Source organism: Rhea americana, unplaced genomic scaffold (assembly GCF_003343005.1).
Source record: "Rhea americana isolate MKP2758 unplaced genomic scaffold, rheAme1 scaffold_134, whole genome shotgun sequence".
NCBI lineage: Eukaryota > Metazoa > Chordata > Aves > Rheiformes > Rheidae > Rhea > Rhea americana.
Window position 1 is genome coordinate 624429 of NW_028185417.1, and position 18636 is coordinate 643064.

At 35.1% G+C, this 18636-nt stretch overlaps 1 protein-coding gene across 4 annotated transcripts in view; it reads left to right on the forward strand.

Moving 5' to 3' along the window:
• The window catches only part of SCAF8 (SR-related CTD associated factor 8), a 95920-nt gene that overhangs the window by 24582 nt on the left and 52702 nt on the right, over positions 1-18636 (forward strand). For 2 of the 4 annotated variants that reach the window (XM_085297982.1, XM_085297981.1), the window contains exons 4-9: positions 2187-2348; positions 5105-5261; positions 6228-6358; positions 9914-10090; positions 17177-17256; positions 17681-17798. In XM_085297982.1, the coding sequence (XP_085154108.1) occupies positions 2187-2348; positions 5105-5261; positions 6228-6358; positions 9914-10090; positions 17177-17256; positions 17681-17798 (825 nt within the window). Of the gene's footprint in view, positions 1-2186; positions 2349-5104; positions 5262-6227; positions 6359-9913; positions 10091-11344; positions 11575-17176; positions 17257-17680; positions 17799-18636 lie in introns of those variants that run through there. The other 2 variants (XM_085297983.1, XM_085297985.1) reach the window with 2 other exon arrangements.

Below are 18636 nucleotides of genomic sequence, written 5' to 3' on the forward strand. Positions count from 1 at the left end.
TGTAAAATAATTCTTCAGAATTTTTTTTTGACACTATCTTACTGCACTATTGTCATCTTGATTGATTGTATCTCTGGCAAGATAGCAAATCAAGGGCCACGTGACCACATTCCATGTACAAGGATGTTCTGTTGTGAGATCGAAACTTAGGTCATTTTTCTAGGTATCCAAATTTAAGTATTATCTTCATACTCAGACATATTCATGAATTGAACAGTTGGTGTGTTACATCTGTCTTATCTGAGATTGTGGATACTTAAGTTCACTGTCTCAGTTGAAATTTTACTTCTTTATTTTTTACTTCTATTTTATTTTTATTTTTTATTATCTGTATTATCATATTCATTACCATCCTTTCTTAGGCTTAGTGTATTCCATGTTTTTAAATACTCTACCTAGCATATTTGCTGAGTTTTCTTACTAAATTTCCATAGTTTTTACTAGTTTGAACATTGTGAAAAGTTGTGTGCAAGTATGTTACATACACAGAATAATCTGGTTTTGATGGTCATTCAGCTAAAATTTGAGTAGCTAGAATACATGGAATTTATTTTCTTAAAACAGAATAATACATCCAGTGCATTATAATTTTGTAGTTTTAATACAAATTCTTAAAAATAAAGAATGCAGTACACTTTTAAAAATGAAGAATACCACAACTGTAAACACAGGYCTACATTTACAGCATAAATAAATTTTATATTGAGCTTTCAAGTGTTAGCAAGGTAACACTTTCAAAGCAAAAAATATGTATCTAGACTCTTAAGTAGTTTAATAATTTGGAGAGTTTGTTTTTAAACAGTTTAGAGAATTTTTGTAATGCTTGTATTAAAAAAATAAGCAAAAACAAAATTGGCTTTCTGTACCAATGAATTCCTTTATACCTGAAGCAATAGGTTTGTGTTTAGAAACTCTTGTCTTCTCTCCAAGTTGTGTTAATATTAGAGGTAAAGATAATTTGAAATACCTAGTCTGTATGTATTACCTCATATGGAAAACTCAAGAATAAAGTTACAGCCAGCCCTGTTTAACATTTTTTTTGTTAATGACATCAAAGAAGGAATAAATGGCACACTGAGAAAGAAGCTATACATACTGAGGAAAGAGAAATAATATATAAGGACCTAATAAGATTTTTTTTAAAAAAAGATAGAAAGTGACAAAGTGTAATTCTGTTTGGAGAAGAGGTAAACTAATACGTTTGAAAATAAGATCTAAAGCATACACAAAATGCAAGGGAGAAACCTAGGAGGTTGTGATGCTGGTAGACTGGATTCTGCATTAGAGATAATGAGTTTGCAGTGTTACATGATACATTTTTAGATGGTCTGGACCAGAGAGGGAAGAGGTGTACTTTCTCATGTTTTCCATGATATCTTGTGTGATGAGAGTGTACAACTAGTAGTCATAAAGTAAATCTGCATCATAGTTTATTCCAGTGATGATTTCCTTATGGTTTTGTACAACTTTTCATTCTGTCTTTAAACTGATTGCACTAGTCTGATGCAATTTTTTGTAATTAGAAGACAAAGACTTCAGCTATAATAATTACCTAAATAATTAGAATTGCAGTTGGAACATGTACATTATAAATACTATGCTATTTGTAAATTTATGTATATAAGTTTTCCATAGTTTTAAAATAAGCATCATCAGTATCTTCTCAACCAAACTAGTGTCCTTTTAAATACCTTCTTGTTCAAGAGGAGCAGGTAGCACCTACTGATTCAAAATAAAGTTAACATTTTGACTTAGATCATCAAGAAGGACAAGAATATTTTGAATAATGTTTCTATCTAGTTCCAGTGTACTACTTAGAATTTGTTCATGCTTTATGCTCTTCTACCTCTTTTAAAATAGTGGTGCATTTTAAAGGAGTACAGAGTTCATGTGCTAGATTTTGCTAGCTAGATTCTGAAAAGTTCATTTTTCTAGTGGTAGGAAACTGACTTTACACCACTTAAATATTTTCAAAATATGCAAAAATGCTATAAATTGAACATTAAAGCTTAGATATTTCTGTCTGAGACATTTTGATGCTTGAGGAGTAACTTACTAGATAGAGAACATTTTGCTAATACCTTGAGCCATTAAAAATTTTAGTGGACTGTCCGTATTTGCTTTCAGGTGTTAATGGTTTGTTTTATTTTTTGCATGTGCATATTTTAAATTTTCATTCTTTGTAGTGCAAACCAGAATACAAGGTGCCTGGTCTCTATGTCATTGACTCCATTGTGAGGCAGTCCCGACATCAGTTTGGGCAAGAAAAGGATGTGTTTGCTCCAAGATTCAGCAATAACATCATCAGCACTTTCCAGAACTTGTACCGTTGTCCTGGAGATGACAAGGTAAACCACTTGTTCTTCTTCTAATCAAAACAATCTTTAATATGTTATCTGTAAACGGTAAAAAAAATTAACTCACATTTTGATTACTGTAGTGAACCTGATTATAGACTTCTCTATGCAATTATGCAGTGTGCATTTATATAGATTTCTTTTAACTTTGCTTGTCTGAGTGGAAACATGGTTCAAGATGCATCCAGCTAGATTAAAAGGGGTTTTTCCACAAGGTTTTCAAGAAGACTCAGTGAGTGGTAGTAAGGTATTTTGATGGGGAGAAATTAAGCAGGTGCTTGATAGGTCAGGGAAGGGTTGCCAGTCTTCCTTTCTGTTCCCCTTTTCATTGAGAAAATGAGTGAGCAGGGGTTTTCTAGCGTTCAGAAGTAAATATGTTTCTTGATAACTGTATCTTCAGTGCAAACTAGTGTGTTTTGCTCTGAAGTGACAATGAAAAAGCAGCAAAGTGTCTTTAAAGTTATCTTTCTTTTGGTGCTAAAACAACTAACAGTTGAGTAAGTTCTAAGTTCAATAGATTGATCCTACAGCTTAGTTGATTCCTTGGACTACAGTAGTCAAGATTGCTACCAGATTATCTTTACGCAGCTTGAGGTTGGTTGGAAATAGCAGAAGATGCAGACAGTTTAACTTCCTTTGTCACAGTGATTTTACAATAGCTGGAGTGTCTTAATATTAGTGCATTGAAAAACTACAAAATGGTGGGAAATGCCAAGGGCTTCATCTCCACATATATTTGTGTGATGTACTTACGAAGTCAAGTAATAAGTGAGACAGGAAAATGCAAGAAGAGAGAGACTGCTTATTTTTAGGACAGTTAAATGGCATCCTGCAGATACATTTTTTTAGTCACTGATCTGAAACTCAAGGCATCCATGAAAAGTGACTAAGGCAAGTTCAGCTATTGCATGCCTCTTGTAACTGCCTTAAGATTCCTGTCTTTTTATAGGGGTTAGGACTTCCGGAAGAAAATATGTCAGAATCTGGAAACTAAAATTAGTTGAAAAACTCTAGCATGGGTATTTGTCTTTTGCAGTGGAGTTCTGAGGTGCTGGTGAACAGATTATTTAAGCTGAATGATATTTTTCCAATCTGTTTTTAAGTGTATATGAATGATCAAATCGTGCTGCTTTTGTTCCGTTGGTGTTTTTACATATATATAAGTGTGAATGTCTGACAGTTAACCTATTTTTTTCCTTCAGTTAAGAGCACAACGGCTGTCTTTACTTGAGTAAACATAAGAAATGAAAAAAAAAAGCAGAAAAACAGTAGCAGCAAAGTAAAAAGTAGCGAAAATAAAGATACTGATTCTTGTGTGTGGCTCAGACATGGAAAGTGCAAGAGGAAATATCTACTAAAAGGCAGAAATGGATTTATATTCTTATTCTGGTTAGAAAAGGGAAGTTTTAGAGCCTCTGATTAGCTTGTTAGAGACTGTCTGACAGAACAAACTTTGAAAGAAAAAAGGCTTATATAGCATGATGCTGAATGGAAGCCTTAAAAGACTTCTTTAAAGGAACTCTAGCTCGCATCTTTAATGTGGTGAAAATTCAGTACATCTCTATTTATAAGTTAAATATGTTCCTAGATTCCTGGGCAAACAGACTTTTTGGTTTAAACATTGTACAGTTAAATGTTCAGTGCTCATGTTTCATAGAACTTGAATGTATTGAGTCATCTTCATGGCAGCAAGCACAAGATTTTATGCAGAAATTTACTAAACTTTCCTTACAACTGATCAATAGTAACTCAAGGTATCTTTTCCAACCTATCAGTTACTGTCCAGCTTTTCAAAACAAGGCAAAAATCTTACTATTTGGTAGTAATAAAGCTTAGAAGAGAGAACGTTTGAGAGCAGATCAAAACAAGGTTGAAATGATTTGCAACTAGAACAGTGAGTTACCCTTAACAGTTATATAAAGTYTTATTTTTTTTTCCCCCGTGGTCCACATTTATATATATTATTATGTAATTATAATTGAATGGGAATTGTATTTCAGTTTAAACTTTTAAATTCTTTACTTCATCAAGAAATAATATAAGAAACGTGGCCTTTATTTTTAGAGGACTTGTAAAATATTGAGCTGCTACTTTTCTTTAGTAGTTAACAGTCTTATTAGAATATTTCCATTTTTCAGTTGGTACATAAGTAAACCTTTACATATATTACATTAATATATGTTGACCACAAAAATATAAGAGACTGAAAATTCCCTGTTTTAATTATTAGTAATGCTTTAAAATCTTTCCTTAAAATTATTATCTTTCATAGTACCATCCAGGAGTAAAGATAAAAAGGAGCCAGATATACTTGTTTTACTTTTCAGGTTTAGCTCAGTTGGTTAGAGGGTGGTGCTGCTAATGCCAAGGTCRCGGGTTCAATCCCCGTATGGGCTATGCTAAGGGTTGGACTAGATGATCTCCAGAGGTCCCTTCCAACCTTACCATTCTATAATTCTGTGATTTTGTTTTAGTCTGTTTGATTTTCTGTGGAGAGAAGGCAATGTCACTGTGTGCACAGTGTGTCCTTAATGTTCCTTAAGTATCCTGTGTAAGTCAGTCTCAGGATTATGGGTTAGACATCTTTGGTGTGAMCTAGTGTAACTATTCTTATGTTTCTTACTGTTCGTAACCAAAAAGTACTTAGATCTAGACATATTAATATTGCCAATTGTTAATTCCATAATTGATAATAACAAGAAATATAATCTTGACTCAGATCTTTTGTTATCCTTTCTTCATTTTAGAGTAAAATTGTTAGAGTGCTAAATTTATGGCAGAAGAATAATGTGTTCAAGAGTGAAATTATTCAGCCTCTCTTGGATATGGCAGCAGGAATTCCTCCTCCAGTTGTGACTCCAGTCTTACCCAGCACTACAGCTGCTATGAGCAACAATACACCAGGTAAACAAAGATAGGCTAAGATCTTACTTTGAATTATGTCAGCCTTGGTATGTTGGCTGTCAACATGCTGAAAAATCTCACTGGTTTCCTTTAGACAGCTAGAAGATCAAAGGAAATACTGGGAAAAAAAGGAGCTCTCTTGTTCTGTTTACTTTCCAACTATATATTTTTAAGTATTTTCAGGTTCTGTAGAAGTGCAGTAAGCATAATTTTATACTTGAAAGTCAAAACAGTAGGTCATTGACAGAGTTAAAACCGAAATAATACTAAGAAAATGTTGGTTAAATAGTCGTGCCACAATTGAGAGAAAAGCTTAGTGAAGTTCACTATCACAATTACATGGAAGACAAATCCATCCAATTTTAGTAGAACTCTCAAGGCTTTGCCTAAAAACTCCAGTGAGTTCACAAGTTACTGGGCATCTCATGGATGTTTCTGAATAGATTGGTAAAAATTATCATTTCATGTGATTGCTTCCATTCAATGGTTTAGTTTACTGTGTGAAACTTAGGTTTATTTTGCATTCATCAGTGGTTTTGTTCGTAGTTCCCACAGGTCAGCAGCGGAAAGTTCTGTGAACTACACTTGCACAATATTTTCAAGTAATCCTGCTGCTTAAGGAATGCTGGTTAAAGTCTGTGTTCTTCCTTTGTGTGTGTATATGTGTGTGTGTGTGTGTGCAAGAGCTATGTTTTCAAGTGGTGTTCATACAGTGTCTTTCTCAGTATTTAATAATTGTAAGAAAATATTTACATCTTCTATTTTTTGTCAGGGTGAGTTCCTGAAAAAATTATAGTGTCTTTATCATTGGATTTCTTACTGTCCATAAATCTTTCCTATAAAATAACAAGAATGTTTGTATCTAGTTTTTTGTTGCTTTATACAATATTCTTAAAAAACAAAAAACTTTATTTTTAACTCTATATGTTGGAAGTATTTTGGCATATTGGATTTTCTCTTTTTCAGGAACACCTGTGACTCCAGTTACTCCAGCCAATGTGGTGCAGAGTTTACCTGATCCTTGGGTATCTCAGATTGCTAATACAGATACACTTGCTGCTGTAGCACAAATTTTACAAAGTCCCCAGGGCCAGCAGGTAAATATTTTGCAGAAAGTTACACTGTACACTGTTTGCCCTGTATCTTTAGCTACACTTAAGAGAAAACAACTTTTCCTTATTACCTCTTAGTTTTGTATCTAGTACCCATGTTAGTACCCATGTATCTAGTACCCATGTTAGTTATCCCATAAGGTTGCTAATCAGAAGTATGTTCCAGTTAAATCACTTAAAGCTTCCTAATACCTTTAATAAAACCCTATTTATTCCTTAAAAGTATCCCAGAATAGTAGGATACTATGTAGGATACTTCATGAAGTGTGGACTTCAGATATGGGGAAAAAATGGGCTTCAATACATAAAATTTCTTATTTGTATAGTACTGGAGACAAATCAAGCAAAAGCAGTATTAAGATTTCAGAGATACAGCTGTGAAATAGAGTGCCAGTTTAAGCACATTTTTCTGCTAGATGCCTCTTCAAAGCTAAACTCTGCATAGAATTATGCAGTGAGAGTATACTCATTATGGAAATACATTTTGTGTTGATCCTTTTCTTTATCTTGCATTTAGCTTTAAATACAGTTTTTATTTTGCAACATTCAAAAATAAGGTCTTCATTTAGAAGAAGTGATTGATTTTTGTGTTTCTCAGTTTCTAGATGCTCAGCTCAGTAAAGTGACTTCGTGTGCAGAATGCATTGAACTGCCTGTCCTTCTTAACCTGAAGCCACATAAATTGAATGCTTAGAATTAGCTTTCTGTAAAAATGTAGATTATCGTCTTTACTCAGTTAATGTAAGAACTTTGGCATAGCTCAAGCCTGGGTCTGACACTTCAATTTTTATTTGGATTATAGTTACTGGCTGAGGCRTAGGATGTACCTGTTTAGTACCTGATGGAATACTAAAAAATGTGAAACAGGAGCAGCTGCCAGTGAGCTGTTATGAAGCACTGATTCTGGCGGCAGCAACTTATTTACTTAAGTGAGATGATTTTACAGTATTCAACTAAGCAGTGGCATTTGTAATTGTTCATAAGCCATATGCAGGCAATTTTCTGATTGGATCACCCTGAGCAAAATTGATATGGTCGTTGGAAAGGAGAGCAGGAAGAGTTTGTAGGATACTTCATGAAGTGTGGAAAAAAGATAGTGGAACTGTTCTTAAGCAGAGGGGGGATGTAAAGTGAAAAGGGGAATACAAGGGAAGTAAAGTAGTTTTAAAAATTGTTAGCTAGAGGAAAAAATAGGAAAAATATTTGAAAATAAGAAGCAGCAGAGGAGGAAGATAAAAATCAATGAAAATGAGACAGGAATTACAGGTCAAAGAAATCACATTTGCATATTTACTGAAAATGGTAAAATGAGAAAGAAAATGGCTTTGAGAGGAGAGAAAAGATGGGCCCAAGAAAAGCATGGAGACAGACTGTGTACTTAAAGACAGTGCATACAGATCTTTAGGATTTGTGGATGAACTACAGCATTTGTTTCCATCCCCTTTCCATCTCTTTTTTTCTTCCTGTTCGACAAGCCACTTCCTTTCCCATAAGCTCCAGCCAAAATACTTGATTTCATCTATAGGTTGTGTTTTATGGGTGAGAAGAATGCATACAGGTAAGATGAGAGTCTAGATACAGGAAAGGACAGCAGGAAGAGAGATGTGACCAACAAGAATATGGAAGCATTTAGAATGGTGACCATCCAGGATTTTCCCRCTCTAGGGCTTCCATCTCTGCTTCTTCAGTTTGATTCCTTCCTACGCAGAGCAACATACAGCAAGGTGGACCAGCCRTATTTGTTTATCTTTTATGGATCAACCAAGAAAGGTGTGTGGGAGGCAGCCCTTCAGCTTTGCCTCTTGCAGTAATCAGTGAAAGCTCTTCTGGTGAAGTAAAAAAGTAACAAGTGTTTTCAGAGGCTTTACTGGATAAAGAGTCTGAATAATTCATTTTTAAGATGACTTGCTTCATCATGTCAGAGGCTGACATGTCTCTAAAACAACCTTTGAGGAAGGTCATACTTTTTTGATGCAGTGTGGAAGAGAAGATGAACCTAATCAGCTTATKCAGACTTTCTAGTGAGGCCTAGCGATAAGGGAGAAATCCCAGAAACTTGAACACTAAAAGAACTCAATGTTGAAATCCATGAAGAGGTGAAATATGAACTTGAAGATAATCAGGGGCTTGCATCAGCATTGTTTGGTCTGGATCTGCCAGAAATCCAGAAATATCCAAAGGAAAAGCTCCAGGGATTACCTCATGGAAGTATTAAAGTACTGCTTCCTCTAATTCTGAGGTACTTTAACAGGGCTTTCCCATAGGGATAGTATCTTTTCCTGGTGCATTAAGATAAATTTTACAGTTATATGGTGGGATCTCCATTTAACAGATGTATAGATCTCCACGCTTGCTTTCCTCAGTGGGACAGCTCCTTTTAAAAAGTTGCATACAAATAATAAACCAGGATAAGGAAAATAAGAGATACCGAACAGTTGGATGGTCCTCATAGTGCGTTTGTTTTAAAAACTTTTAGAGGAAGATATATTACTTTTCTTTGCATATCTCTAGATATGTAGGAGGAGACTCTTCAGGTATCCGGAAACATTCTGATCAAATGTTTTAGTTTCCATTCCAGGAGATTTCACTGAGCTTTTGAAAATTCCTTCTTTGCTTATGTTTACTACTTACTCCAGTAGAATACTAAACTTCTCCTGAGTTGCACAGTGGGATTGTTACAACAAAATTTTTATATCTGCCTTTTGGCATTCCCCATACTTTATTCTTTAAATCAGAAAACTGTAGATGCAGCCATTTCCTGTAATGTTCTTTACCATAGTGGATGGAGGAGTTTGGAGTTGTTGCTGTACTTTACCATGCCCTGGAGATGCTTCTTCTTGTTCAAAATTGTATCTCCTGAGCTGTTTTAGGTAATTTTTATCCTAAGATGGTGCTATACAGAACCCAGCATCTGTGCTATTGCAAGAAGTCAAATTATATTCCCAGTTCCTGGTTAATTTGCTTTTTACGGTTTTATTGAAATGACTGGAGTTGCACCTCTGTCAGTTCAAACCTGAGTTTCAGCATGAGATTGTCTTGTGACTAATCCAAAGACACTAGTACAAACTCTTAATATAGACATGTTGCATCAATTTAAAGTGGAGCTTGCAACAGTGTAATTATTTTCTCTTATTAAAAATGTTGCTACAGCATACAGATTTTCCTMATATAGGTGGGGCCCCTAGGAAGCTGGAGTAGGCTAACAGATTTTTTTCAGGTCAGAAGGAATCAAACTGGAGAAGCAGAAGAGGGGGAACCCTAGAAAGCAGGAAATCCTGAGTGGTGACTGGTCATCATGCAACCTGTCAGAGCAAGTTAGGAGGAAGAAGCATCTGCATGTCTTGTCAGCCACAGAAAACAAATTAGCCAGTAAGTGGGAACATAATTTGCCGTAACTGAAAACAGATTAAGATGAAATAATAGCCATAGGTTAGATAATACTTCATTCCTGAGGGTTTTTTTTCCTAATTGGAAGGGGAAAAGACTAGTTTAATTCTTTTGTTTAATTTTCTTGCTTAATGCAGTTGTCCTCTCTTTCAGCTTCAGCAATTAATACAGACACTGCAGATACAGCAGCAGAAACCTCAGCCTTCACTACTTCAAGCTCTGGATGCTGGTCTTGTTGTTCAGTTACAGGCCCTCACTGCACAACTTACAGCTGCAGCTGCTGCTGCCAACACACTTAATCCACTGGAACAGAGTGTCTCTTTTAATAAGGTAGAAGTAGAGTAATAGAAGTTTTAAGAAATATTTATTGTTAAAATATGTGTGTCTGRGAAAGAGTCTTTTTTGGGTTTTGCTGTATAAATTTAGAAGTTTTAAAAATACATGAACATACTAGCAAGTGTTGTATCTTGAAAAATTCAAAAATTTTTCTAGAGAGAATTRTGTAAATGATAATATACAGTCTTATATGAGTTTCAAGCTAGATAACATTTATATGAAGTTGGATTTAATTTGGCAAAGTTAAGCCATTATGTGTTTTTTCCCCTTTGTAACAWAACAGGTAGGAGGATCTCAGATGAGCTACACGTAGAGGAAAATTGAGTGTGTCTTATGCCCTTCACTTCCTGTGTATACAACATAAAGTAGGAAATGATTTCTTAAGGCATAATGAAAGGGAAACTTGTAGGAATGTATACCCTGTTTTCCCCAAAGATTAAAGGATTATTAGACTTAAAATTTTCTTACATTATAAGTGCCAAGTAAATTACTAATTTTAGCCACAATGTGATAGTTAGTGAAGAAGTAGTTYGTAACTGTAGTTAAAACTAGTCAAGGGATACTTCTGTAAGGATGTCAGAAACAAACAAACAATAAAAGCCCTTTAAGTATTTTTGTGTGTATTGCAAAATATGCATTCACATTAAAAAATAGGGAATGCACAATTCCAAGAGGAAAGCTAATACGGTTCAAGACCAGGTGGAAATAACCATGCTGACAATTACAGTAATAACAGTTGAATATCAACTAGAATATGAAGGAAGAACTTCTACTCGAGGTACAGAATTACGTTGTTCTAGTATCTTTGGAAAAAAGCTTGTAACTCGATCTCTGTAGGATTGTCATTGAGTCAAAAAATAATAAATCAGAGAAGAAAAGCAGCTTCYCAACTCCCCTTCTCCCCCTCCACTCCCCAAAAATCTCTTTCCTGGCAATGATTTGGCCTAAATTTGATGTGTACTGCATCTGACRTTGCAGGACATTTTCTCATAAATTCCTGCTTGGTCCATTAAATCGTTGACATAACAAAGTCGTCATCACTACTGATGAAAGTAATACAGTTGTAAAAATAACCTAGGACAAAAATATTGTCTTTACAAATGCTGTAATACAACTGTAACCATCTACTAGAATGGGTTATAATCACAGGGAATAAATGGATCAGTAATAGGGACTGCCTTAATATACAGGTATAAAAAAACAAGAGCACAGTGTTTTATTGTTTTTTTTATTCCACAGACTTGAATTCCAGCATTTATGTGAATAGGTGTACTGATAGGTGCAGCTATCTTGAATGTTGGAGAGGTTAACTGGAGCAAATTGAAGGAGTTGGCATTGTACTGAGATGTTTATGTATGTTGTGAGAGTTCAGCCTGAAGTTCTTTAGTTTATGGCAGTAATAGTATACAGGAGTCTTGTTGTCATGAAAGTTCTCAGCAGAGTGAATGTACACGATTGTGATTTATGGGACTTTGAAGGTAAGTGTTGCAGAAGGAATTCTTGTTTAAGAGTGGAAATGTGATAAATTGCAAATTCTTGGTGGGCTTATAGATGTGTTGATTTGTTGTTCTGGTAAGCTGGGGAGGAGTTCTTGTGTTTACTACATGTGATCTGTACCTCATTTCTGYATTGGAGTAGTGTTAGGTTTTAATACATTTCAAGTTCCTTGTTCAGTGTTCTGTAGCATCTATGAATAAAGTTGTAGTGTATATCTTGTTAGTCCATTCAGGCTTTACTCAAAGATTGTTTAGGCTGCATTGCAGAGACAGCCGGTACTTTTAGAACGTTTTCTCTTTTTTATGACGTTGGTGTTACTATACCTTTTTTCTCCTTTTTCCATGGCTTGAGGATTTGCAAATCTGGATATTCTATAAATATATAAGGCATTAATGGGCAATTTTAATTTTGGCAGTCATAAGTCTGGGGAATAATTATTTTCTTTCTTTTTTAATAGTTTCTTAGTACTGATATCTGCAACCCAGCTCTTTCTCCCCAATAGCTGAATAGCATGATATCATTCTGTTTACTAGAGTCTTAGTCTTTCTTTCTATTTCATTATATAATTATTATGGCCTAACTAATAAATAAAAGAAGTGCCAAAAAATCAGTGTTTTATAGATTGCATCTACATCAGTGTTTTAGTTTGAATTAGCATACCAAAAAAAAAAAGCTATTAAGTGTTTTTTTTTTTAAATGGGGGAATGCTTTGCTTTCTCACTCCAAATCTTTGCTAGTGATCTCCTAGCATGCTCTGAAGTTGGTATTGGTACACATTTTAGAGAACTTGCAATAATAGTTTTATATTTAACACAAAATGCCTCAATTACAAGTGAAGATACTTCCAGAGATRAAAGTATCAAAAAATGAGTGTCAGAACAAAGCAAGAAACAGCAATACTAAATTGTTAGCAACTTTTGAGTACCAAACTTGCACTTACTTAATCTCCGAGGTTAGAGCATATGAATTTCTTGTCTTTAGAAGACAGCAACAACAGAGTTATAAACAAATGATCCTTGTTTTAACAAATACAACTTCTGTAAGAAAATTATCTCAACAGTTCTGCGTCAAAACAGAAAATGGAACAATATTAATATACATTCTTTGACTTCTCTGAAAGCCTTCTACTTAATGGTTCTTCATAAGAGACTGAAAAATAAAGTAAATAAGATGATGAATTGAAATATTTCACACGAGATGTGTGTGATATGAGTATTTAAATTATCCAGAAGAAGAAGGTAGAAAAGTCTGTTGACTAAGATCTATCTTGTGAGGTCAAAAGGACTTTAAAGAACTGAGGTGTGTGGTTAGCAGGCACCACTTAAAGGTCAGAATTGATGAGTCCTATTTAACATACATTATGAAGGAAGCAATTGAACAAGTTGTGTACTCTTGTGGTTACAGGATAATTGAACATTATTTTACGTAATAAAATCAAATTTGCTTATTAGTGCTCAGCAACAGTTGTAACTTCCTCTAGCTACTTTTTCAAAAGTAAGCAAGTAAGTAAGTGGAGACTGGAGTTGTTCACTGGGAACTAGAAAAGTACAAATATTGCATCCGTCTTCAGAAAAGGCTAAAAGGTCAACCTAAGAAACTATAAGCTGGTCAGCCTCACTTAGGTTCCTGGAGCCAGTGCTCCTGGGACATGTTTCTGGGCATGTGGAGGGCGAGAAGGTGATTCAAAACAGTCAACATAGATCTACCAAGGACAAATTGTACCTAACCAATCTGATTGCCGTATATGATAATTGAATGACTGAATTTGGGGATAAAGGGAGAGTAATGGATGTCATTTATCTTGACTTTAACAGGGCTTTTGACATGCTCTCCCACAATACTGATATATCCAAGTTAGAATATTACAGCTTGCAGAAGTGAACATCTGGATAGATTAAAAAAATGAACTGGATGATCAGTCTGTGAGGATAGTGACTGATGGGTCATACTTTACCTGTAGATCAAAAGCAAGTGAAATACCACAGGGATTTATCCTGAGACCTGTCCTGTTTAATATCTTGGAGTTGGAGGAGGCAACAGAGTACACTCCCAGCAAGTCTGGAGACGACACTGGTCTGGGGGGACCTGTTGGTACACTTGAGGACAGAGCTGCCATTCTGGGAGACCTAGACAGGCTGGAGGAATGGGCCAACAAGAACCTTATAAAATTTGACAAAGCCAAGTGCAGTGTGCTGCAGAGCCCCCTGCAGCAAGACAGGCTGGGCATGACTGGGGAGAGCAGCTCTGCTGGGAAGGCCCGGATGGTATTGGCATACAGGGAACTGAGCCTGTGCCCGTGGGTGCCCTGGCAGCAAAGAGGACCAGCAGCATCGTGGACTGTAGGAACATGACTGTGGCCCCCTTAACTCAGCACTTATTAGACAGCATTTACACTGAGGTCCACATCCAGTTTATGAGGAGGTCCACATCCAGTTTTGGACCTCCTAATGCAGGAGAGATGATAAACTGGAGTGAGTTCAGTGGAGGTCCACCAAGATGGTCAGGACTGGAGCATTTAACCAGTGAGGAGAGGCTGAGGGAGCTGGGCCTGTTCAACCAGGAGAAGAGATGGCTTTTGGGTGGAGAGGGATCTCACAGCAGTCTCCCAGCAGTACACGGAGATCAGCAAGAAAGTGGAGCAGTGCATGGCAGGAGAACAAGAGACAGCAGGCAGAAGTTGAATCAAAAAAGGTTCGGACTGGATACAGGGAAAACCTTTTTCGCCATGAGGACAGTCAGGCATAGGAGAGACTACCCAGGGAATCTGTCATCTCTGTCCTAGGAATTTTTCAAGACCCGACTGGATAAAGCCTGAGTGACCTATTTTGAGCTCACAGCTGACCTTGCTTTGAGCAGGGGATTGAACTGAGACCTCTTGAGATCCCTTCCAATCTGAATGATCCTATGATTCTAAGATACATAAGGAATGGAGGAGTAAAGATATTTTTTTGATCTAATGGAACTTGATAACATATTCTTACCTGAGATAAAGTAACTAATGCTGAAAACCTTAAGAAAGGTGCAGCAGCAAAATGAAAGAATCTTAGAGATTCATGAAAGCAATCACCAGAAATATTAAATAGTTTCCGTAGAAAAGACTAAAAATACTCTCACAATTGTTTAGTTTAGAGAGTGGAGGATAGATGGTCCCACACCCAAAAGGGTGTGGCCAGTGTTCTGAGCTGGCAAATATTAAAAAAAAAACACCCAGTTTTTATGATATATAAACAGTAAACATGGTGATGTAAAGAAAATTTTGAAGCTTAGTTCTGATTCCGTGGTACAGTGACAGTAAATTGGACAACAAATATAAATATCACTGAAAGATATTTCTATTGCATACCAAGTATCTATTTTCTTTTTAAAATCTTTAATTTTGATAAATTTGGCAGTTCTTGACATCCTTTTTCTTTGTTTGCAAGCTCTTGAGCATCYGTAGTATCTTGTAGTAATAAATTGCACAAGAGCATTGTTTGAAAAATTATTTTAACAGCATCAGATATGTTTATTTTCTGATTTTACTGGATGACCTTATCCTTGTGTTATGGTAAAAGGAAATACTTGATTAGTCTCACCTATGCCTTTATATTCTATTACTTTTATTCACATTTCTAAAGAGAATAGTCCTGATCCTTCAGAGTAATTTTGTTTCCTTTGTAATAAAAAGATTTATCTTAAATCATTCCCATTGCTTTTTTTGAACATATCCTATCCTTAGGTAGTTGAAGTAACAGGTGTAGCCATCATTTAAAGTTCCATAGTTTTATGTATATGCTAAGTATCCTAATGTTTCATTTGTCTTTAATTTCTTTTACTTTGTTGTACAGAGCATTTAGGATGTTCTGTTAAGATTTATTTTAAAATTAAGTTATTTTAGTTCAAATCTTTCCCTACTATTTCATATTTATGAAAAGCATATTTAAATGGAAACTATGCTGCACATTTGTCTATCATGACTTGAAGTTCTTTGAATTTCTCTGGTGCCAATTTACCTAAATACATTTTTTTCTTATCTTCAGTCACTTCTTTCCATTTGATCATTTCCTTAGGTAATCAGTATTTAAATAGTACATATGTTCTTATTTTCCTTTCTATGTTGTCATGATGGAAAGTATATGACCATTAATATCTATTTATAGATGGGATTGGGCATTTTTCTCAAATGCGTACTGTAGTTCAGAGAAGTAGCATTTTGCAGATGGAAATAACATTCTAGCAATAAGAAATGAATGAAAAAAGGAGACCACTTTCCATTAAGGTTTAAATGGATTAGTTGATAAATTGAGGTACATATGGTACAAGTTGTTCAGGATGTTAGCTTTCCTTCTCCCATGAGSTTGCTGGTCTGCTGTGCTTTCTCAAAGATGTATTCAGTCCTGCTTTCAGGAAGTCTCTGTTCAGGTTCTCATATTCCTACTTTTGTACTTCATGTATGTTACATTATTTCATTGGGAAAGTAGTTCTAAAAATTCTTGATTGATGAGACTCTCAGTCAACTTACGCTTCGTTCTTCTTGCTTTTCTCTTTTAATTGAGAATACATAAAACATCCTAAAAAGAAGAAAGGCTGCCGAAACATAATGACTTGTTACTTGAAAGTTTTCTGCCCTGAGATTTCCGAATGACTGGTCTGCGTTCTCTCTGTTTTTTTTCTGTGAAACTAGTGTTCTGAGAAAAAGTTATGTTAGTTTGTAGTATAGTGATAACTCTGTTTTTCAGAAAAATTCCAAAGTGTAAGGGTATGTGGACATGTGGTTGGTACCACAGCTGTGTCAATGCAGAAGTATATTAAAAAAAAAAAAGTTTCAATGAGAAATAACATTTGTTGTATTTCTTCATCTGTGTTCTATAGTTTTGCCTTAAATAAATAGAATGCAAATGAAATGCTTCTGAGCTGTTCAAAAAGAAAAAAAAAGAGTCAAAGCAAAATTTTTTGTTCAGTAGAACTCCAACTTAGACATCTTCACAGATAAAACAGGAAGTCTATCCAGCTTTTTTTTCCCTTGACAGATCCCTTGCTTTTTATCCCTTTGGAGGCTTCTTTCACAGGATAACTGTTTACTTTGCTTTGTCCCAGACTATGTGAGAGGTTGTTTATAAGGAGCAGTATATTTGAAGGAGTGCACATTGTTTAAATGACCTGCATGTGTCAAAGTACTATAATTATTTAGAAAATAATGTGTTGCTCTTCTCTTGATGTGAGCGCTGTGGTTTGCTAATTGCCAAAGGATTGAATACTTTAGCTCTTTKTAGTAGTAATTCCTTCTAATTAAAGATATCTTTGCATAAAAAGAATCTTTTTTTAAAGCCTTCTCAAACTAGGTATTGTTTACTATTGACATGATACACAATTTTACTTGGAACACCAGCCAGAGCTCAAGAAAGCCATGGCCAAGACTGGGGATTTGATGCTTTGAGGTGTTCAGTAGTACTACCAGTATGATACTTAATTTTTGGCTCAAGTTCTTTGTCAAGTTTACTTTTTTTTCAATTCAGAGWAAAGAACATCTTTCTTTTGGAAAAGTAAACAGAAGGACGTGTTTTATAATGAATACTCACTAATGCTTATCTTGCTTTCTCCTAGAAGCTGATGGACCGGTTTGACTTTGGGGAAGAATCTGAACAAAATGAAGAGCCTAAAAAGGAAACTCCCACTTCCCAACTGTAAGACCAAGCTATGTTTCTTAAGGAAAATACTAAACTGAACATTAATATTAAATAGTAAGCAAAATGTTTCTTTTGGAGCATAAGTATATTAAAACAATAAAGCATATACATAAGTATACTAAAACAGTAGGAAGAGAAAAGGCATTTCACTGAATTAGATGTGACTTGTATACTTTTAAAAAACTTTTGACATAAGGCTGTGTGCCAGAAGTTTTGATGACTTCATCTTAACGTTAACATATGCTTTGCATTGTTAGTTACGTTTAAAACTGTAATATGATAATGATGACAACTCAAGATAGGTACATTGTCTTCATTATTTTACATTTTTAGTTCAACTTGAAATTCAGTTATGAAGGTTTGTTTACCAGCTGCTTAAACCAAGAGAAAAACTGAGATTATTAAAATTATTTCATTTTAGGCCTTTAGTACCAGAATCTGTGAACAACTCGCTTTTTCATCAGCTAGCTGAGCAACTGCAGCAACAAAACTTAGAACATCTCAGACAACAGCTTCTGGAGCAACAGCAGCCTCAAAAGGTAAGAACTCCATCTTGTGGTTATCATAATAATAATGTTCTCCACTGATAAAAATGTATGCTTTACTTCAGGACAAAAAAAAAATATCGTGTTTCTGCCACTTCTCTTACAATGAGAGTGTTTGTCGGTAGCTGATCATCTACTTGCATTCACTTGCAAAGTGGAATAAGAGGAAGAAAGTACAAAGAGYAGAAAAAATCAATACAACCAAATGTGTGGGGTGTACTTTCTGGTAATGATTTGAAAGAGTACCCTCCAGATACAATTTCATAGAATAATAAAAATGTTAGGCTTGAAGAAAATCTAAGGGACTACCAGCTTAACAAACACCTGTTGGGGACTTTAACCTGTGCGAAGATGTAGTCACTCAGCTTTCACTCAACAGTGGCTTGTGGCTTTTGAAATTCTGACTTTGAGTTTTAATTGTTTGGAAAATTAGTTTATTTTTTACTAGCTATATTTCGTTTTCCTTTCTCATGTAAGTATAGTAACGGAGAAAGTTTGTACAATGCAGCTAAAAATTGAATAGTTTTTGACATAGGGGGGTGATCTAGCAATTTCTGGCCTTAACCATATAAAAAAAATGTATAGAGGTATAACTTTGTAGGGTATATCTGTTTTAGGAGTGTTTAATATGACTTACTTAAAAGTAGGTATCTMATTTGAAAATAAAATGGTACCTACTTACCTTTATTATAAAGTAATTTCTCTTGAAAAAATGTAGAATTAAAGTTTAAATTAGATTTCATTTATGAAATTAAATTAGAGTACATCTGTGGGTAGAGTGTTCATATGACTCACTCCTTATTATCTGATGTTCTTCCAGAATTTGGTTCCC